At 38.2% G+C, this 23,781-nt stretch overlaps 1 protein-coding gene across 2 annotated transcripts; it reads left to right on the top strand.

Annotated features, from left to right (window-relative positions):
* The first annotated feature begins 4,044 nt into the window (after positions 1-4,044).
* On the top strand, positions 4,045-10,156 carry LOC122052514 (heterogeneous nuclear ribonucleoprotein 1-like). Of its 2 annotated transcripts, none has more exons than XM_042614070.1 (4): positions 4,045-4,251; positions 4,617-4,846; positions 4,942-6,133; positions 9,586-10,156. In XM_042614070.1, the coding sequence occupies exons 2-3, from the start codon at positions 4,625-4,627 to the stop codon at positions 6,130-6,132; spliced, it is 1,413 nt and encodes a 470-aa protein (XP_042470004.1). In that variant the 5' UTR covers positions 4,045-4,251; positions 4,617-4,624; the 3' UTR covers position 6,133; positions 9,586-10,156. The 2 variants fall into 2 exon arrangements, with proteins under 2 accessions (XP_042470004.1, XP_042470003.1); XM_042614069.1 differs by lacking the exon at positions 4,045-4,251 and adding an exon at positions 4,290-4,530.
* Positions 10,157-23,781: the final 13,625 nt, after the last annotated feature.

Here is a 23,781-nt window from a genome sequence, read left to right as displayed (position 1 = left end):
TACAAATGTCACATTAATGTTAAGAGGATGATTCCCTTTAGTAATTTTGTAAAAGTACTTAATATCTCATTTTCTAAGGCATTCTTTCTATTATATTCAAATCATGGAAGTCGGATTTAAATTTCATGATAAAAAGGATGACATTAGCTTTTTATAAATCGATTGCATCTCTTATCAATATGTTGAAACGGAGACCTTTGTAAGATATGCCTAGGCTTTGGCAATGAGACTTAACTACCTAACATAGTATGCTATTGCAAGGCTAATGAAATCATTTTCTTTTTCATGGTATTGGCCATTATATGAAATATGCTATCAATAAAACATAGTTCGATATTATTAGTTATTTTTTTTTATCATCTCTCAATCATTGTCCTTTCCTCTACCAAGTAGCTAGAGTATCCCTACATTAATTTGGTATCCTCGATCGTCATAAAGAGAAATTGAGTCTCCCATATTGTCTCTAACAAGAGAACTCTTTGATATTCATTGAAGTCCCAATAAATCTTAAATAACATACGTTTGTCACTTTATGCCGACTACACTCACTATAAAATTTTACATACATAGGTAATGATATTTATTAGAATCATAAGTGCCTTTGCAAACACTGATGGAGTTGGAATCGGTTGAAATTTGAATGGAAATGAGAGGGGTTGGAGTGAATGGGAAATTAAGTGATATTAAGACTAATTTATAATCATAATTATGAAAATGGCAAACGTGCGCACATTTGGAGGAGGGGTGCAAATCTAGAATTCATTTTGCACAAACCCTAAATTACTCTAGTACAAGTGCTACCTGCACGTGTTAAATGATAGATCGATTGGGATAAAATTATCCAAAGTGGATCAACTAAATATTTTGTCAGATGGATCGATTTTTTACTACTTGCTCATGTATGTAACAGATGCATTAATATGTCGATCTAAAACGGACGAATGATTAATGGAGAACTTTTTAACCATCATTATGAAACAATTGACCATTGATAATCAGGGATTGACGTTTCAAGTGTCCAAGTAAAGGTGATAAATGACTTTTAGTTGACCATTTAATGTTGTGGTCTGAGCTCCTATATAAGGAGACTGCGATAAAGACCAAAAAAAAAAAAAGACATACAAATATGTTGAGCAAAAGTCCATCCACTTTTGTCCCTAAACATTTCTTCCTCTCTTTTATGCGTTTCACTTGGTAGTTCTTCCTGTGTTACCATTTGAGTACTAGCTCGGTGCGCTACGAATAATTAGTGTTTTGTTATGTACATAATTATGGCATTGTGTCTTGAGAAATAAACGTCAAACATGACCTCAAAGCATTGTTAGAGGGGACAAATCTGTTTTAAAGAAAATGCGTCAAACAAAAGCCTCTACGTCTCAATTTCTCACTTGAACACGACAGTCAAGTGCGCGACTTCTTCACTTGGCACTCAACTTTCCACTCGGGCTCGGAAAGCACTTAGGACTGAGTCTCTCAAACTCAAGGTTACTTCCCGAGCACTTGCCCCTCACTTCATGACTAGCTAGACTCTGCTCCCAAGCACTCGGTGCTCAAGCAGTGGCAAGCCACTCGGACTAGGCCAACTCAACAGTCGGCAATAGAATGATGCAACTTGCACGAGTGACACTAGGCTCTTGGCTTCCCACTTAGGCTTGGGAAGCACTCGGGCCATTCAGACATGATGGCACTCGGGAGTACTCGGTGTCCCACTAAGGAGTAATCAGTGTACTGGTCAGGAGCACCCAACATACCACTTGAGAGCACTTGATGTGCCACTCAAGAGCACTCAACATTCGGCCAACGACATCCCACTCGAGCAAATCCACTAGGTAGTCCGACAGTGATTGTCTTGAGTACTCAGCAGCTTTGACAACAAGTGACGTAATTAGGATTTTCAACTAGAAGAGACAATTTTAAAAAATTTCAAACATTAATGCAGGTCATTTTCACAATCCAAACCTTAAATTTTGAATTTAAGGAGTTCAAAACTAACATAAATTCAAAATTTTCGATCATAGTCATTGGTTCTAGTTAAAACAACGAATTGTCAATCCTAAAACTTGTCTATGACTCACAATTGAAGAAATTTTTTATGTTCTCACTTCTTTATAATATTTAGCATTCCTATATATAAGCTACTTGTAAAGGGTTGTTTACTGAAAAACATCAAAGGAAAACCATTGATTTTGAAAAAAAAAATAGATAAGAGAAGATAAGGAGGAAGAGCTAAAAGATAAGAGATTTACTTTCTTCATTATCAACATCGACTAGTTTTGGTGAACTTGACAATGACACAAAGAGAGCAAGGCAAGGTAAAACAGGGTTATTCTTATCGTGCCAACAAAGTCCTAAAAAACATTAGAAAAGTAAGAAGATGCAAGGACTTCTCTTATTATTGGAAGAAGGCAACAACTGATACTGTGTTTCTTGCTTGCTGGAGAAGAGAAAGAAGAAGAAAAGAGAACTCTTGTACTTGAGAAGTGGAGAGGAAAAAACTATAGGTTTACTGCGGTTAGAAAAGAAAAGAAGAAGAAGGAAATGAGGAAGAAGAGAAGGAAAAAGATAAAAGAGAGAGATGGACAAAGACACTACAGTGGCATACGATATGATGGGGGCTGTAGCATGCACGTAGGGAGAAAAAAAAGAATGAAAAAGAGAAAGTTTTATCAAAATACCCAAATTTGTTTTAAACCGATTGAATCTATTTAAACTTTAAATTTGATTTAATCATAACTTAACTAAATTAACTTCAAATTAATCCGAGTTTAAACCAAGATAATCTTTATCTCCGCACCTATCTATTGGATTTAGTTTAAATCCAATCTAATTTTAATTTAGCATTCTCACTTTGTATTACACGATTTAGTTCATCAATTTATTATTATATATTTTATTTTAAAAATTCAATACTTAACCTTTCAAGTCACAATATTTTTCTCATAAAAGTGATATCAATGGATAGCTTAGGTCGAAGATTTTCCAAAATATATAGTCAATTTCAATTTTCTAACAATGAGGTGGTAAATCGAGCGGTGAAAATGACGGTGAGAATTTGATATTATTTTTTAAAAAAATAAAATCAAGGGGTGATCGCCTCCTCCGTCCTCACATGACTATACCATTGTGGACAACTCAATAACTCAACCTAATCAGCTTAATCTAACAGTTTGAGATTATGAACTCAAGTCATTTTAATAGGGATAAGTTTGAAGTTGAATTCCTATAATTTTCAATTCAATATATTTAGCAATATCTTCAACTGAAACTACTCTAGCATCACTTGTTAAATTTAGCTGTCTCAACAAAAAATAATGAACCAGATAATATCGAACCTGGGTCGATCACTAATGTAAATCGGGGAAGTACTTGGGACGGAAAGTCTAGAAGCCTAGTATCATGTAATTGTGCATCTCATTTGGAGGGAAATTCTCGAACCATGGATGGCTGAATGATATTTTTACATTCTTCCGCTACACTGTAGAGGAAAATTTAATTGTCTAAGGCTATAATACATTTGTTAATTTAAATCTAATGGTGTAGAATGATAAATAACCTTCACTAAATCACTATATATACATAGTTAATATCAAAACTAAACTTACAGTAAAAATATAATTAAAATTAGACAAATTAATATACACAAGAAATCTATAAATCTTGGACGCCTCAGTATGAATATCAATATTGAAAAATAAAATAACTCTTTTTACTACGTTTAATATTTTTTTAAACATAAAAAACTCTCTTCAAGCCTTTTAGTATTTAAAAGTATGAAGATAAATTTAACTAGAATTTGAAAAACCCTGTTTTAATTGAAGTCCAATTATAAATGTCTGCTCAAATATAATTTTATACCAATTTGCAAATGGCAATTGAAATTTATTATATAAAAATAATCATTTTTTAGCTTTTATGAGAATATCTGTTAATTTAACAGTGACGCAAAAAACAAAAAACTATTATATTCATTTATATTAATTAATTAATTTGTTTGAAGAAAAAACGATAAAACTGAGAAAAGAGAAGACGTGAAGTGGTAAATAGTTGCGGCAATCTCATATGAGTTACTTAATAATAGACGAGACGAAGAAGAAAAGGAAGAGAAGAGGAAAAAGAGAGAGAGAGAGAGAGGAGAGAGAGGTGAAGAGGAACCCTTCTCGTTCGACCTTCACTTCCTCTTCTTCCAAATCTAACAACTCCGGAACCGATCTCCGCAACGCCTCCGCATCTGATACCCTCTGTCTCGGATTGGTAAGGCGCTCCCTCCCCCATTCTACCTGCAACATCCCCGATTGATTGATTCTGATGCGAAGGGCGTTCTCGCGATCCGATTGGTATCGATTTCGTTTTCTTTCGTGCCTTTTCGTCTTCTGTCGATGCTTTGTGGCTCTCTTGTCGGATCTGTGGTGGACGGCGGGGCAATGGTTGCCCGCCGATCGGCTGACGTGGTTATGACTTGTTGACCAAGTTTTGATTTTGTGCGTTGATCAGTAGTTCGAGATTGGATCTGATCCTCATTGATGCCTTCGGGTTCGATTTCCTGAATTAATTTCGGATTTTGATTCGAGGATGATGTCGATGATGATGACGACGGTTGGGTGGTGCTTAATTTGCAGGAAGGCGCATGGGGATGGATCAGGGGAAGCTCTTCATCGGCGGAATCTCGTGGGACACCAATGAGGATGGCCTCCGGGAGCACTTCGGCAAGTTCGGGGAGGTGGTGGAGGCCGTCATAATGAAGGATCGGAACACAGGCCGCGCCCGCGGCTTCGGGTTTGTCGTGTTCTCTGACCCTGCCGTTGCTGAAAGAGTCGTGATGGAAAAACATACAATTGATGGCCGAGTGGTAAGTAGACTCCCATTTAATGTGCTTTATATTATCGTTATCGTCTTTTAAGCTTGGACTTCAGCTCAAATGACAGTTCTCGATTAAATTCTTAGGTGGATGTCAAGAAAGCTGTTCCTAGGGACGACCAGCAAGTTCTTAATAGAAGCAGCAACAGCATCCATGCTTCTCTTAGCCCTGGCCGCACAAAGAAGATATTTGTGGGGGGTTTGCCGTCAACAATAACAGAAAATGACTTTAAGAAATATTTTGATCAGTTTGGGACAATAACAGATGTCGTGGTGATGTACGACCACAATACACAGCGGCCTAGAGGATTTGGCTTCATCACATTTGATTCCGAGGAAGCTGTGGATAAGGTATTGCTCAATACTTTCCATGATCTGAATGGTAAGAAGGTAGAGGCCAAGAGGGCTGTGCCTAAGGAACTTTCTCCTGGACCCAGCACACGATTGCAGACTGTTGGATTTAACTATGGTGTTAATAGAGGTAATAATTTTCTTAGTGGGTATGCACAGGGGTATAATCCAAGTCCAGTAAGTGGCTATGGTATGAGGATGGATAGCAGATTAGGAGCTCTATCTACAGGGAGGAATGGACTCCCCTCACTTGGACCTGGATTTGGAATGGGACTTGATTACAATTCAACTTTGAGCTCAGGTATTGTAGGGAATACAAACGTTGGTAACATTCTTGATTATGGGCGGGCCTTGAACTCGTTTTACAGTGGCGGGAATTCAAGTAGGTATGATGGTCCCATTCCATATAGTGGTTTTAACCGAAATACTAGCGCACTTATTAGTTCAATGGCCCGAACTTTACTGGGAAACACAGGCCTTAATTATCCTGTAAATTCTGCAACTGCAAGTGCATCCATGGCATCTGGGACTGGTGGCCTTGGTAGCTTTAGCAACAGTAGCTTGAACTGGGGTAGTTCTCTTCCTATCTCATCTCAATTTGGGGGGAGCCGCTCAGGCTATGGCAGTGGGGATCTGAGCTATATTGGTACTGATAATATTGCACTGGGAGGCAACAGTTTTGAAAGAAGAGTCTCTCCTGTAGCCAACACTAATCTTACTACTTCAAATTCTGGATATGAAATAAGTTATGAAGATTTATATGGTGGCAATTCGGTTTATGGAGACCCTACTTGGCGACCTTCATTATCAGATGTTGATGGTACTGGTTCATTCAGCTACAGGCTTGGCAATTCAGATGCAGATTCAGGCAAAGAATTTGCAGATTATGTGGGTGGTTATGATGTTAACAGTAGGCAAACAGATTGAGGTATCTCAGCCTTTTAACTTCTTGGCATTCAAATTTTCTTTTATTATGCAAAAGAAGCATTATTATCATCAAGTCTTAATGCTTCCGCTGTTCCAAGGCAGCAATATCACTAGCAAATTTTAGATTAATTAAATCAATTTGATTTGCTTCTATTGTTATACCAATCACTGATTGAACTCTTTTGGCTATAGAATCTAATTTTATGTAAAAGAAGCATATGATTTCTAAATGTTTAACTATATTAGTTCTTTGTAGATCTACTAAATGGCTATATGAAATTCATGTTGCTATATCTGCTTCTTTGTAGCATATTCATAAACTACATATATTGCTTTCTTTGTTTTAGCTTTAGATTTTTTTACTAGGATTGTGATTATCTCAACCTATGCCATTGATGATAATCAAGTGGCTTTTAATTGTTTTGACAAGTGGTTTTGTAAGCCAAATTCTAGAACACTTCCATGCCCTTGAAAAATATATCTTCGTGGCATGAAATCAAACACTAAATATGTAGGAGTTGGGGAAAAACTTTACAATATTGGTTTGCCTCAAAAGACAATATGATATATTTTTTCTCCTTGTTTTCATGCATATGAACACATTGTTATATTGGGAAAAAAAAATAGTCTAGGATTCTTAAAAATTGTTAAATAGCATAGTTTGGCAAGTTGATTCAATTAGAGTTGATGTTCTGAGTGTTGAGGGAAGAAGAGAAAGTAGAATGTAGCTATCAGTGATCTAAATGACTAGGTGTTGTGAGAGATATAACCTTACATGTAACACAGTAGAGGGATAAGATTCTTGTAATTGACCCCAAATAGGTGGAACAAATTTCTTGTTGCATGTTTGTAAAGTTAGCTAGTTGGGATGTAGAAAGAAGTTTATTGAGTAGAAACAGTAGTACACTCGTCTATTTGAAATCAAATATTATCTAAGGTTTTGATGTGCCCCACTCTTCTAGAAGAAGTCTAACACGATAATTCAGTTGGATAATGCTATGTTACCAACAATGTGTGGGCCATTGAGTATACTATTTGTTGATATGATAAGGGTATTCTAGCATGTTACGTTTGAGTGCCTCATATGGTCAACGTATTATTCCTTATGTTCAATAAGGAATCCATTATATGACTTTGTAATTTTTCTCATTTTACATTTAAAGTGACATTTGGTTCATCTTGACCTTTTTTATTGGGAAAAAACCAAATCTTCAATTGATTCCAATTCATAAAATCAAATGTTCCCAAGAAGCTATAACTTTTGTTTCAACCCAAGGTTAAAGTATGGTGATGCGCTGTAGTTTTGTACTGTGCCATATCGAAACTGAATTTAACCATATAATATTCCACCACTTGGCTTGCTTGTTTATTTCAACTATAAGTCTATGACAATTAGAAAGATAGTTGAATTAAAATTTAGAAGAATAAATTACAAAAACATAATATAAATCTTGACTAATAATTTCATTTTACTAATAATAAAATTGTATGTTAAAGCAATGGTTCTTATAACATCCTATTGAAATCAACCCATATTTTTGAAAACTAAAATTAATGCTCTCAAGACATGTAATATTTGGGGTCGAAGTTGGTTTTGAGCATATCTTAGTTAACCACTAGGAGATTGGACTAGTACTAACACAATTACTATATATAACTTCACCTTGCTTTTTTTTTTTATTCTAATATGACTCCTCTTTGTTATCGTTGGTGCTCTAATTGGTGCTACTCCTCTTTACCTCCCCTCTCTTATTATCGTGTCCTCATTCAATAGACTGAACTAAGTGATGAGTCATGGGAAGAGAATAGTCTTATCTTGGTCAAGTTAAGAGGATACCAACCAAGACGGGTCTTATCTCAGTTGATATCACCATGCTAATATGGTGAGATTCACTCTTGTTGTCATAGTATTGATATTGCTAGTGTCTGGATTGATTTTTTTCGGTTTTGCTGACAAGATGACACATAAAACCATGCTTCAACCTTCAGTTAAGGAATTCATGTTATCAATTGAAATGCCATTTAGAAGAAATCCAAACTTCATGAAAGTGGACTGGTATGTTTGAGCTTTTAAGTAATAATTTTTAATGAATCAGTTTAACTTGGTTTTTCAATTTGAATATACCCATATTTTTAAGTAATTAAAATCAAATAATAATGAGGAAAACTAGGATGCTTGATTTTATTCCGGTAGTATTCAGTGCAAATGGAAAATAACATATTTAATCAATTGCGCAATTATGGAAGCTCACTTTATTTAGTTGACAATTTGACATAGGTTTGCTGGTAAAAGGAGTTAGCATATTGATCACTAAATTTCTTAGTTTTCATTTTCAATGGTTGAACTTTCTAACTCATTTATATGTTAAAAGGAATGTACAGTCTACCCCATGATCCTGTGAATCACTTAATTTTTGATTGTTTAGCAAAACATCTTGAAGTGAATTTGATCCAAGAGGTATCATGTGCATGCTATAATCCACAGAAATCATATATCAAACTACTATGCTGTGTACAACTGAAAAGAAAACACTCAGTATAGATGTCGCAATTGAATATTTATGACCATTGTATACCTACTCCAACTCCAATCATGCATGTTCTAGAAGGCAAAAATTATAACACGGGAATGTGCATGATAAGGTATTAAGTCTAGCTTTGCTTCCTATTTAGTTCCATGTGCTATACTTCCCTCATGCGTTTCTCTGTCATGGAGTGTTGCTTGCTGTAGCTCAGGGGGAAAGATCAAGAATGTCTTCATTTCCAACTCATAGGAGCTAGTAACCATGGGAGTTCTCGAATTGGTGGCACATATTTGTTCTTTCCTCAAATTCTAATTAGCTTTCTATCTACTGACCAAAAGAAAGGTCTACCGGATTATGAAGGGCGTAATTTAGAAAATTAACCTTGAAGTTGCATTTAACATGGTTATACAACCCCTTTTAGGGAAACTAGCCTGAAAATTACAATCAACCACCCCTTGGGCCTGTATTATCTGTATCTAGTTATTTGTAGTGTGGTAAAAAATGGATTTGCTCCTTTATTGCTGGGAATTTCCTCTTGCATCAAGAGATAGGAATATGATAGCCCACCTTATGCACGTGACAGGCTAAGAGTCTGACCTTGAAAAACTTGTGTAATTTTCTTTTAGACAGTTATTTAAACTTTTAAAAAATGAAGAAAAGAAAAACTCTTTATGGCTCATGATGCTTCTGTACCAATTGCTGTGGATAATCATTTTTGTAAAAAGGTGAGCAATAAATTTACCAATTTTAGTGTTCCGATGCAAGTGACAAATGAAGTGCATTTGCATTGCTATAAAACAAGCTCCTCTAAGTAAACAAAGAGGTTTTATCTCGTCTGGTGGTGTTTCTCTGTCAAATAATTTCTCTATGTGATGTGCTGCTTCCCATGTATCATTATACACTAATACATTCTATTCTCTTCCTGCAGAGAGATGGATGCTAGCCAGCTTATTTTCCCTGGTAGATATGTTTCTATCAAGACTGCAACAGAGTTACAATGTAGATGTACACATATTTTCCTTTCCCATTCTGCGTGAGAGTTCCAACATATGGTGTTTTGGTTTGCAAGGAAATTTCCTGAATATGACTGCACATTGGTTGCTGTGTCATGCAGGGATTGCTACCTTGAGAGATTTTTCTCTCTCTCCTAGTTCTGAGCTCATCACAAGTCAACTGTTCAGTGAACCTGGTGCAGATAGTGAGTTATATATATTATATATGGGTACATTACATGGATCGGTTAGTCATACAGAGCTAACAAGGGGGTCCAAATAAATTTAGTTTTTACTTTAAAGATTTTTGTTGATTTGGGTTTTGCTTTCAATTTTACAACAATTAGGTTTGTTTATTGAGTTTGTTTGAGATGTAAACTGTGGTTGCGGGACATCTTCAGAAGAGTTGAGATTCATGCTGGCGTTGGCCGAATGGAATTTTAGAAGTATTTCTGATAAATGAAAGATAGGAAGGTGCAATAATATGACGTGATTGTTACCTTTTGACTTTTATGTCATGCCACTTTGTTTTTTTTTTTTGGTTGTTCATTATATTGGACTTTGTAGATGTAATTGTTTACAAGCATGAACTCTGAGTGTTAATGTTTGTTTCGGTGTCAAGATTGTTGAGCATTGTGGTTGGATTTCATATAGTGAATGTTTGTACCAATGATCTTCCATAGAACTGTTCAAATTTTTGTTCTTTCTTGCTTACTGTTCTTAGAACCATTTCTCTATCAATTTTCATGATATCTTTATAGAATTTTTTTCTCTCAGTTTGCTCCAACATGTAAAGATTAAAACAAAATAAGTGTTTAAATTCTTTTAAGTGCATAAAATGCTTGCAAAGATGAGAGGGGGGACTTTGCTGACAGAGTTATGCTCTATCATTCAAACTTGTGCCACAATCAAATGCAAGCCAAAATCTAGCTATCTAAATGATATAAGACATGTTTAACATTGCATTATCTGTTACTAGAATATAACAAATATGCAGGGCTGACAAATGTATTGGGCTGGTGGCTCATAATACTAGATGCCCATCTGTTTTGGGCTTTCGACATCCAACGAGCATTTGTGTGGATATATATATATTTTTTTGTAATTCATTGAGTTTACAAAAGAAGTGTAATAAGTCAGAGAGGTTAGTGTACATGATATTAGAGTGGCCTTTTGATAGTTTTGTTTCACTTTTATTATGGTAGTTTATATTTGTTTTTCAATTTTAGTGGAGTATATGCTTTGGTTGGATCACTTTTATTTAAGATAGTTGATTTGACTTCTTATTAGGGCTGTCATTGCCAATAATCCTTCCAGTGGTGTTGACTCAAGTGATACTAAGAACACTTAAGATCTTACAAAGTATGCATGCTCAATTACAATTAAATGATGCCAATTCAAGTAACAAATGGTTAGAGCCAATTTAATCACGAATTGCAAATGAACATATGACACAAATTTGTACATAAATGTCTCATGGATTAGTGTAGTAGATATTGAGATCGATCTTCAATAAGTATAAAATATTTCATTGGATATCTAACTTTTTCCATGTAAAAGATTACCGTGCTAAGGTAAAATATATACATTGATTTACATGTCTGTATCTTACCGTATGGTTGATAATACTAAGTCGCTTAGAACAATCGATATCACTTTTTACTCTTATAAATTTGTATATACAAAAATTTAGAAATTAAAGTGAGGTTCCACACCATTGCATTACTAACTAGTAGATGTATCTTTCATGCTCAAATTATATTACTAGAAATTCTATCATATTGATAGTGCCTTGAACTTAATTCAAATAGAAAGTGACCTACAAGCTCAATTAAAAATTAAAAAACTAGTTCAAAAAATGTTTATGCTTGGGAATTTTTCTATAATCTACCGTTATTATTTTATTTTATTTTTAAAAAAACCTCATTTGATTCTAAAATGTTGCTCTTTAAACTTAGTGTATTAAAGAAATTAACTTACTGCAGGAAATAGGAATTATCATTCAATCATCAATCAGGCTCTAATTGCTGATCTATAAATTGATGGTAACCGATCAATTTAATTTAGCTTAACACGGAAACAGATGCTCCCGTGGATAAAATATCTGATTCAATACAACAAGGTTATGCAGATTTTAAAAGAAAAGAAAAAAAAAGAAAAGAAAGCATGCGTCTAGGTTAATTAGATTGATTAAAAGAAGATGACTTATGAGCCCTTAATCCTTATGAAGCATGTTGGATTTCAAGAACCTATGCGATTTTGTTTTGTTTTTTTTTTTTTTATTGTTCATTTAAAAAACTCCAACAATTCCTTGGCACTTGCACTCAGAAAAGGCTTGGGCTTACGCAGAGGCCACTCAAACCACAGCAAATAAAATTGGGCGAAAATCAAGCGTTTTTTTTTAATGATTACAGAAATTACATACTGCTGTCAAGTAGTATTTAACCAATTTTGATTTTTTAATAGATTGACTTCAAATTTAAATTTTGAATTGGTGATTACAATTCGTGTTATAACAACTATGACATAGACTTATGAATATTTAACAGTTACGAAATTGTAATTATGATAATATAAACTTTGATCAAACAATATATTTGAGGGTATCTATGTAAATTTATTACAGAAGGTAGTGAGATATCACGTCCTTCTATAAAAAATTTAAAGAGGCGCATTCCTCTACGATTAAAAAAAAAGTCCTTTTAATTGCCACTCAAATTTAAAATAAAATAAAATCGACCTGAGTAATGTAAAAGAGCGTATGCGTCATATTCGTGGGTCGTGGCCGAGCACATATATCTTGAATCATTTTTTTTTTTTATTCAGAAGGTGTACCATTTATATTTGTAGTCGGATCATGATTATGATTCAATCATAAATAATTGTGATTTTTTCTTGGATTCATCGTCTCCATTAGGTTATAGGTTTTGTTCGGAGCGGACGGTCGGAGGCCGCCTGAAGGCCTCCGGTGGTGGATAAGTGACCAGATTACTAGGCTCGAGCGACGGTGTCTTCCAGACGACCTCCGACTGTCCGCTCCGAACAAAAACTATAATTTGATGGGGACGATGAACCCAAAAAGAAATCGTAACCATTTACGATTGGATCATGATCATAATTCAATCCTAAATACGAATGACATATCTCTTAAACCATAAAAAATAATCCAAAAAATTCTACCTGGTCATGGCCATGGTGAGTGGCGACGCTGAAGCAGTTCACTTGCAGTAAGCTTAATTCACCGTCGGGCCGTATTCCCCTAGCCCGCTTTGTTCACCCTCAAGCTACTATAATTACACTCATCCGTCCTCACGTGCCGTCCGCGAGGTGAATACAACCATCACCATCATCCCCTTGCTCGCTACGTATCTCAATAGTTTTTTTTCCCTCCTCTTTTTAATTTCTTCAACAAAATTCTGCTATGTCTCTGCCTTTTAATTTGATTTTGACGATTTATCAAATCTCGTCCTAAATTTAAAAAGTACTTAAATGGTTTTCTAAAATACTATTCCACTTCTCAAATTAAATCAAACTTTTTTTTTTCCTTTCACTGCATCCAATGAACTATCTATGGAACTCCTCTCCTGACTATGAATTACAGTAGTCACGATTTCGTAGTCAAGCAACTACAAGTCAAATCGCAAGCATTCGTCTGTGAGCCCACAACGGAGCTTATAGTTGCCGTTCGGCCACAATTTCACAGTTAGACTGTGAGCATTGACAGTTGGCCTAGCCACGAATTTGTGGTCCAGAGCTCGTGACCATCGCAGTGACTACAAACTTGTGGTCGCTTGGCCTTGAACTAACACCAGCCTGGCCAAGGGCGAAGCCACATTCAAAACTACCCGGGGGTCAGGTGGAGTTTAGAAATAGACAAGCTTAAATTTATCATGGGAAAAAGAAAAAAATACGAAAGCAGCCCTAGGCAATGACATCGGCTTCGATGCTTATAACTACATCTCGAGTAGATCATTCGGACTGGCTCCGCCATTGCTTGACAACAAAATAGCAAACTCATGAACCCATTTGGCTATTGGGTAGCACCCAACTACTCGACCTCAACCACATAGCACGAGGTGACATTTGACTAACTACCCGACAATATTATCAGGTATACAGACTAACGACTGTCACACCCGGAGGCTTAATCATCGACAATGTTAGGTATACAGTTTAACAATTGTTGCCTCTAGTGCCCTTACTGTCTCTCAGACAGATAATTGGTAGACAGATGACATCCTACATAGAGATTCTGCTCGACCATGTTAGCTTTCATTTCAATGGTTGTCGCCTTCGATGTCCTAACCGCCTCTAAGCAGATAGTGGATGAACATGGGGCATCCTATGTGGAGATTGTTTTCTGCCGGCTATATAATAGCCGATGAAGGTAAGTGTTTGGGGATGATTTTCCTATCAAATGCGGAGACAACTCTTCTCCACCTATAATATCTCTCTCTCTAGCATTTCTTTCTTTCTCTCACATGTCTGTGAACTCATTTTTCAGTGCAGCATTGACTTGACCGTTAGAGGGACCACTTTGACAACACTGACCCCTCATTAATGGGCTTTGATTCGCAGGCTACCAGGAGCATATTACATAAGAGGACGATTAAAGTCTCTACCTAGAAGGCGAAGGGAGAGGAGTCCGAGTTAGCAAAAAAGACACTATCAAAAGTAATTATTTTTGAACAAAAATCAAATGAGCACCATAAATTACGCAAATTATCAAAACGAGTCTTTTTTTTAAAAAAAAAAAAAATTAAAATGACACCCCCACTTTCTGATAATACTCTTCTAATGTTATTATAATATCTATAACTAATTGTATAACACGTAGCAACTACTCATGTAATATACCACACTGTTGTAGTATTGTAAGAGCTACTAATTGCTTCTACAACTGTATAGCAGTTATTCAGTAATTTTTATAATTATTTTAAAATAATTTTGATGAAGTTTATATAATTTTGACTAAGTTAGTAAATGTAAGTACCCCGTAGCAGTTTTAATATAATCAACTAAATAAAATTAGGTCTAATTAGTATTTGACCCCTATGCCTAAGTATGCAGGAACTTAAGAGCATAAGAAGTCGAGCAAAAGACGCAGCTAGCGAGAAGGATGACACGGGAGAGAGCCGATGAACTCGGTGAGTCCAAGGGATGAGGTGCTGCAGAAAAGTACATTGGCGGACGAAAAGGAGATGTGCGGCGTTTCCGAGGCATAGTTGTCAAAAGCGCAAAAAAGCGCTTAAGAGTCTTGGGGCTTAAAGCGCAAAGTGCAAGGTGAAGTGTGGACTTTACGGAAAAAACGTAAAAAAACAAAAGGGCTATTATATCTATTAAAAAACTTTCAAAATGTCTTTGAAAATCTAAATAACCATAAACAAAATATTCTTTGATGAAGTTGTAGATTACTGAAAATTAAAAGTCTTTGAAAACATGATACATGAAATATCAAATATCAAAATAATCATCTTCTTCATCTTCATTGTCTAAATCTATGTCATCAGCTCCATTGCTTGATTTATATCTATCAGTATCTTCTTCTTTAGTTTCATCATCAAGATTAATTTCTTCTTCATTTACACGACTAGTTTGAGCTAAAGGCTGCTTTCTTTTTGCTAATATAGATGATGATTCTCCTTTTGAAGAAGACACATTTTAAAATCGAAAGCCATATGCACTTTTACCAACCCCAGATGCTCGTGTTACATCATTCCAACGTAAATCTTCACCTTCGAAGACAAAATCATTATCAGTGTTTTTATCATTGTCATCTAATTTTTCCAATAATTATTCATTACTATCATCTATCTCTGACAAAGTAATAGGATCAATCTTATCTCGCATGTCATATCTTCTCCTCAAAGCTCTATTGTACTTGATATATACTGATGTGGACATAGTTTAGGGGTAGAAGAGTAATTAAAAGGAGGAGGAGGGCCATTTTGGTAAAAGGGCTATTAGGCCATTAAGGTGAAGGGGGACATTGTGTAGGTCCCTTTGCAGGCCGGCAAGAGGGGAGGGGTGAATTGTCCTACAAAATAAAACTCGAATCTTTCTCGGATTTCAACTATATAATGAACACTTGTAATAAATAAATAAAAGAGACTAAGTAAAGAAAAGCAGACACCAGAGTTTTACTTGGTTTGCAATCAGGGGATTGCTAATCCAAGGAATGTAAGCGCACTATCTGATTCTTCTCTGGGCGGAGTAGCCTCTTTACAACGTTGACAGCACAAATGAAAAGAACAGAATTGAAAGCACAGAAGGAATTGATTACAAGTTCGTTCTACTGAATGTACGGATCAATACTTTATTTATAGTACTAGTCCAGGCGCCTGGAAGGGGTTCCGGGCGTCCCCGGGGGGATAAATTTTATCCCCCAACGGTAAACTCGCGATCAGCTTTGATCTGGTCAAATATGAACCCCCGGGCGCCCGGAATGGTTCCGGGCGCCCGGAATTGATCCGGGCGCCCGGACCTGTCAAGTCAACAAAGTTGACTCTGGTCCAGGCTCTCTACTCCGGTTCAGCTCGTCTCAGTTCGGCTCATCTTGGTCCGGGTCTGTTCGCTCCGGCTCTACTAGTTTGGGTGATCTCGGCCTTCCGGAATAGGGCTCACCCGAACCCATGTTCCGGCCTTCTCCTCGAGCAGCCTTCCTTCCCGGTTTCTCGTCCCTCGAGCGTCGCGCACACTCTTCTCGTCCACCGGTGTACTCTTCCGCGGACACCTCGTCCCTCGGACGCACCGAACCCGTCGGCTCTTTCCCGTGCCGTCCTTCTCGCTAGCCACGTCTTCCGCTCAACTTCCTGTGTTCCTAAGCTACTGCACACTTAGACACAAGGGTTAAACAAACGCAGGACCTAACTTAACTTGTTTGATCACATTAAAATACCTTGGGGTTCCAACACATTGTTCCGGGGGGTTGGGCTTGGCCGCCGCCGCCTACAGGGAGGAAGAGGGAGGGGGAGCTTCTTCTCCCTCTCTTGCCGTCGTCGCCCTCGAGTGACGGTTGCCGGCGATGACCGCCTCTCCTCTTCCTCCTTCTCCTCGTGACGCTGGCAACGACCGCCTCTCCTCTTCCTCCTGCTCCTCGTGCCACCAGCAACGACCGCCTCTCCTCTTCCTCCTTCTCCTCGCGACGGCGGCAACGACCGCCTCTCCTCTTCCTCCTTCTCCTCGCGACGCCGCCACTGGACAGACTCGACGCAACTCCTTTGACCAGCCTTCTCCACGCCTTTTCCATCTCGTCGCCTCCCCTCTAGTTATCGGCCAGCAACCGCTCCACGCTGGTTGACCCCTCTTCAACAAACAAGCTCGCCACTCTCCGTCATGCGTCCAAAAGCTCATGCGCTGCCTCCGCCAGACCTCACACCGTCGACAGTAATAGTGCCGCAACCACCTCGTCGCACAACTCCAATGCATCCGTGTGGCCTTTGGCACTATTGGCATCTTCTCGCGGGCACTCAAGCAACCCACACGTCACCTCCCTTCTCCCGACACGTTGGTAGCTCGGGCATCGTTAACGACATCCCCATCGTCGGATCTAACCACTAGATATTCGTGCCTTTCAATTCATTGGTTCAATTCGCGATCCGCATTATTGTGTGTTTTCGCCATCGATTGGGCCTCCGGGCCACTATCGCCATTACGCTCCAATCTGCCCTGTCTCTAGCCATTAAGCTGCGGTTGTATGTCAGACTATGTGTTTCGTGTCTAGTCTTCTTGTTGTTGTTATTTTACGGCCTGCGTGTTGAGATCCTTGTTGTTATTTTTTGACCTGCGTGTCGAGATCCTATTCCGGCCTGCGTGCCGATGTCCTATCTCGATCTATGTGCCAGTGCCCTATCTCAACCTGCGTGTCGAAGTCATATCCCGGCCTGCGTGCTAAGATCACATCCGGTTTCATGCCACCGCTTCGCTTCGTCAAATCCAGCTCTTCATCCTGCTCAGAGTCATCTACTCTTCCGGGTCACGACAACTTGAGCAGCATCCCATCAGAGGGTGCCCCCTTGGGCCAGGGTATGTTGTCGTACTCTCTCTCTATTTATTTTATTATTCCAGTATTAGTTTGTTACTTATATGTTCATTGGATTTGCCTCGAGCCTCGGGGTGCCAAGCACCGGGGTGACTCGATCGCTGGCTGCAGGTAGCGTTGACCAAAGAACTTCTGATGACTTGGTCAACATAGAAGTCACCTCAGCATACCTCCCTCCGAGATGTCGTGACTCGGTCAACATTCTATCCACCTCACCTGGCGGTCCATCTGACTCAGATTCCGGACATGATCAATTTGGCGCCGTCTGTGGGAATCGCCTCCACCTGTTCTGGAATGTGAAGATGGACGACGTTGGGAGGTTCTCTGCCATTATCAAAGTCTCGGAGGATCCTGACGAACGTATTATCTTCTACCCTCACTCCACGGGTATTTGGGAGTCGAGGAATTGAGTTGGAGCTTCAGCTGGCCGACATGTTAGTTTTTCCATTATATTTTTTCCCTGACTCCACGGGTATTCGAGAGTCAAGGGATCAAGACCAACCCTCAACCGGTTGGCACGACTCCTCGATCAGGTACGCTATGAGATCTACTCTCTTTTTATGGTTATAGGATCTGCTATACCTCCCTGATAAGAGTAAGATCCTAGTTCCTTGATCAAAGACTAGGGCCTTTAATTTTTGATCGGACACTAGGGGCCTAGCTCCCCAATCAGACATTAGGGGCACAACTCCTATGCGATGATGTACAATGGGTCAAGGCAGATGAGATGACGCGGTGTTACATTTTGACTTCTATGTTAAATGTGCTGCAACATCAGCATTAGGCCATGCTTACAACCTATGACATGATGTACAATCTCAAAGAACTCTTCGGACACCAGAATCGGGCTGCCAGACAGGAGGCTATGAGAAACCTGATGACGACCACCATGACTGAGGGGACACCCATGAGGGATCATATCCTCAAAATGATGGCTCACTTGAACGAGAAACAAATCCTTAGAGCTGAAATCGATGAGGAAACCCAGGTCGATATCATTCTCCAAACGCCACCCAAGAGTTTTGAGCAGTTCCACCTGAACTATAATATGAACAAAAGGACTTATTCGTTGGTGGAACTTCTGATAGAAATTCAAGAAGTAAAAGGGTTATTTCGTCAAAGTTCTCAAATTCACATTGTTGAAAACATTTCTGCTTCTAAGCCGAAAGGCAGGAAGAAGAAAAAGAAACAAGTTGGTTCAGCAAAGAAAGTGATTCGACCTCAAGGGACTGGACCACAAGTAGGTGTGAAGAAGCTAAAGGGCAAGTGCTTCACATGCAAGCAGTTTGGACATTGGAAGGTGGATTGTCCTCGCAGAAAGGAGAACAATAAAGGTATATCTCATTCATTAGTTATTGAAACATGTTTAGCGGTGTTATCTACCGGTACCTGGTGTGTAGATACGGGAGCCACTGATCATGTCTGTAATTCATTGCAGGGTTCTAGGAAACCCGACGACTACATAAAGGGGAGATCATCGTCTACATGGGCAATGCTACGAAAGTGGCGGCTGTTGCAGTGGGAGATGTTTATTTATCTTTTGATAGGAATAAAACTTTGATTTTGAGAAATTATCTTTACGTACCATGTTTTAGAAAGAACTTAATTTCAATTTCTAAATTATTTATGGATGAATATTCTGTTTCTTTTGATGATAAAGAGGTTGTCAAGAAAAATAAGGTCGTTATTTGTTCTGGTGCGTTGGTTGGCAATTTGTATACTCATAATCCAATAACTCCCATGATGCAAATGGAAATTAATAACACATCTTCTAATGCAAATAAGAGAAAGCAGTCTTCAAAAATGAACCAAACATATCTTTGGCATCTAAGGCTAGGTCATATTAACTTGAGTAGGATTCAAAGGTTAATAGCTGATGGACCTTTGGGTTTATTGGTGGTGGAAAACTTTCCAACCTGTGAATCTTACTTGGAAGGAAAAATGACCAAAAGACCTTTTAAGGTACAAGGGTATACAACCAAAGAAGTGTTGGAATTAGTTCATTCTGATTTGTGTGGACTTATGACTATCCAGGCGAGAGGTGGTTTCGAATATTTTATATCTTTTATAGATGACTATTCGAGATATGAGTACATTTACTTGATGTGCCGCAAGTCTGAATGCTTTGATAAGTTCAAAGAGTACAAGGCTAATGTGGAGAAACGTCATGGTAAAAGTATCAAGGCACTACGGTTTGATCGTGGTGGAGAGTACCTCTTAGGAGAGTTTAAGAGTTACTTATCAAAGGCCAGAATTCAATCTCAATTGTCTACACCTGGTACACCCCAACAGAATGGTGTGGCGGAACGAAGGAATATGACTCTTACGGAAATAGTTAGATCAATGATGAGTTATTCAACATTACCAAATTCATTTTGGGGATATGCTTTGGAAACAGCGGCGTACATTCTGAACTTGGTACCTTCTAAGTCAGTACCCTCTACTCCCATAGAATTATGGAATGAGAGTAAGCCTAGTCTAAGACACATTCGTATTTGGGGTAGTCCAGCACATGTGCTGAAGGGAGATACTGATAAGTTGAAATCACGTACAGAAGTTCGCTTGTTTGTAGGTTATCCTAAAGGAACGAAAGATGGTTTGTTTTATAGTCCCAAAGATCAGAAGGTCATTGTTAGCACCAATGCCCGATTTTTAGAAGAGTATTATGTAATGAACCACAAACCCATGAGTAAAATTGTTCTTGAGGAAATAAAAGAGGATACGTCTAATTTAGTACCAATGGTACAAGATGAGATACCACAAGAAACTACAACACGTGTCACAAATGATGCATAATTACATGTAGTGGCTCGTCGTAGTGGGAGGGTTATTCGGCAACCTGATAGATTCATGTTTTTGGGAGAGTCTTCAAAATTGATCCCTGGTGAACATGAACCTGATCCCTGCACATATGATGAAGCACTCCAAGATAAAGATGTAGCATCTTGACAAAGTGCAATGAACTCTGAAATAAAATCTATGTATTATAATCAAGTCTGGGAGCTTGTAGAACCACTAAATGGTGTAAAAGCTATTGGATGTAAATAGGTCTACAAAAGGAAAAGAGGGACAGATTGGAAGGTGGAAACCTTTAAAGCAAGGCTTGTTGCGAAGGGGTATACTCAGAAAGAGGGAATCGATTATGAGGAAACTTTTTCGCCGGTAGCCATGCTCAAGTTTATCCGGATTCTTTTATCTATTGCTGCTCATATGGATTATGAGGTTTGGTAAATGAATGTCAAGACAACTTTCCTTAATGGAAGTCTTGAAGAAAACATCTATATGAAGCAACCAGAGATTCATTGCGAAGGGCAAAGAGCATCTTGTATACGAGCTCAATCGGTCCATTTATGGACTGAAGCAAGCTTCGAGATCTTGGAACATCTGGTTTGATGAAGTGATCTAGTCTTATGGATTCATTCAGTGTCCGGATGAGTCTTGTGTATACAAGAAAAGTGATGGAAACGTGGTGGTATTTCTTGTACTATACGTAGATAACATTTTGCTCATTGGCAATAATGTCAAACTGTTGTCACACGTAAGGGTATAGTTGTCCAAGCAGTTTGATATGAAGGACTTGGGAGAATGTGGATATATTCTTGGGATCAAAGTAATAAGGGATCAGAAGAAAAGGATGTTATGCTTATCCCAAGCTTCATATATCGATACTATCCTAGCTTGTTTTAGCATGCAAAACTCTAAGAAAGGTTTTCTACCTTTTTGGCATGAAGTACCTTTATCTAAAGAGATGTGTCCTAAAATATCAAAGGAGATAGAAGAGATGAAGGCAGTTCCTTATGCTTCGGTTGTAGGAAGCCTAATGTATGCATGCTATGTACGAGACCAGATATCTATTTTGCCGTGGGCATGGTTAGCATATATAAAAGTAACCCAGGACAGGAACATTGGACTGCCGTAAAGCATATATTAAAGTACCTGAGGAGGACTAGAAATTATATATTGGTTTACCAGACAGATGATTTGCTCCCTGTGGGTTACACGGATTCTGACTTCCAATCATATAGAAATAATAGTAAGTCAACCTCAGGGCATGTGTTTACTTTGGGAGGTGGAGCCATAACATGGAGGAGTGTTAAGCAGAAATATGTTTCAGACTCCACCATGCAAGCTGAGTATGTGGCAGCCTCTGAGGCAGCCAAAGAAATTGTATGACTTAGAAACTTCTTGATGGACTTAGATATGATTCTTGGTTTGCCCAAATTTATCAAAATTTATTGAGACAATAGTGGTGCAGTAGCAAACTCGAAGGAACCACGAGGCCATAAGGCAGTAAACATATTGAGCGCAAGTACCACCTGATACGAGACATCGTAAAACGAGGAGAGGTTGTTGTCGCCAAGATTACATTAGCAGATAACCTGGCAGATCCTTTCACTAAGACCTTTCTGGCGAGAGCTTTTGATAAGCATGTTGAGGGGATGAGAATCAGATGTATGACAGCATATATGACAGCATAGTCTTTTAGTATAAGTGGGAGATTGTTGAGGTGTATACTATAGGCCTAGCTTTTGCATGAACATCTATTTTTGAGATATTTGAAATAAGAATCACTTTGGTCAAATGTCTGCATTTTATGTTTATATATATGTCGATGTAGTTGTCCATTTAATTTATATTGTAGATAACATGGTGTGTAGTGCCACACAGAAGATCATGTTATCGGTTCCTTATAAATTATCAATGGGAGAGATTTATTCGTTAAATCAATAGGCCTGATAAGTTGGGAGATAGTACCATTTATATGATGTGTTGTTAATTATAAAGGGAAACTGTGTCCTATTTATTTAGGTTGACGATGTCCCCTTGAGGAGCTCATAAGGATTATCATATAAACACTGTAGGTGGACTTAGTCCAACATAATAATAAAGTTGAGTGGTACTACTCTTGGAGTCAGATGTTAATTAAATAAATTGTCAGTAACTTATTTAATTAACATATATATGATATCTTAAATACAAGGAGATTAATGCACTCATGATAAGTAGGAGCTCATATTGTAATATGAGATTGGTGCAGTAGTTCAATAATGACCCTTTAGTGGTATGGATTATTATTGATGAACTTGAGTTGAGTGTTCGGGTCAAACACAGGAAGCTCAAGTCCATCAGGAGGCCGAAATCAATTCCACCTCTCAGTCCCTGTTGTAGCCTCTCTATATATAAAGTCTCACATCCACCCAAGCCCTGCTTCTTACCCAAGCAAGGGGTCGGCCAAGCCTTACTTGTTGCCCAAGCATAGGGCCGGCCAAGCCTTGCTTGGTGCCCAAGATAAGGGCCGGCCAAGCCTTGCTTGGTGCCCAAGCAAGGGGTCGACCATAATAGGAATAAAAGGGAGATTTTATTTAAAACAGAATTTTGTTAAAATTTTTTCTTTTATAGCTATTTACAGTGGTTTAAAAGAGAGATTTTAATTTTGTTAAAATCTTTTCTTTTTGTAACCATCCACAGTAGGAATAAAAGGAAAATTTTATTTAAAATATAATTTTGTTAAAATATTTCCTTTTTAGTCGCCAGCAAAGATTATAAAAGAAGAGAGGGTGGTGCCAAAAAACTAACCTAAGAATCCTCTTCTATTCTCTTGTGGTCGGCGCCCCTCCTCTCTTATTTCCCCCTTGCTTCTTTCCCTAGGACCGATGACATCTTTCCCTTCCTCTTCATTAGGGCCAGCGCCCCTTTGGAGAAGAGTTTACTTTGTGGCCGGTTGCTTGGAGGAGAAGAAGAAGAGAAGGAGGCATCCTATTCTAGCATCTCTTGGTGGTCGAAAGATTGGAAACAAGAAGAAGGAGTCGGGTGGTTTTGTCTTGGTAGATCGTCGCTCACACGACGTCCAAGAGAAGGAGAGGAATACAATAGAAGATCAAGAGGTCGTCTTAGCATACGAGGAAAGGTACAACTAATTCTTATTCCGCAGCGTAATTAGTTTGTCTTTTTTCGTATGGATCCTAAACACCAACACAAGAGGCCAGCGATCTTGTGCTTCGATGAAGGTGTGCTTTAATCAATCAAAAACTTTCTTAATTGATCAAACACATGTCTGATCGAGCATGTGGGTTGCTAGGAAAGTTTCTGT

The sequence above is a fragment of the Zingiber officinale genome, chromosome 3A, assembly GCF_018446385.1.
Source record: "Zingiber officinale cultivar Zhangliang chromosome 3A, Zo_v1.1, whole genome shotgun sequence".
Lineage (NCBI taxonomy): Eukaryota > Viridiplantae > Streptophyta > Magnoliopsida > Zingiberales > Zingiberaceae > Zingiber > Zingiber officinale.
Note: the sequence above shows the minus strand (reverse complement) of the source record. Positions and strands in the feature narration are given on the sequence as shown.

What these genes read in the sequence shown, in the direction of transcription:
- LOC122052514 (XM_042614069.1), top strand. An exon ending in ATACAATTGATGGCCGAGTG is followed by an intron (nt 4,847 to 4,941) that starts GTAAGTAGACTC and finishes TTAAATTCTTAG; the next exon opens with GTGGATGTCAAGAAAGCTGT.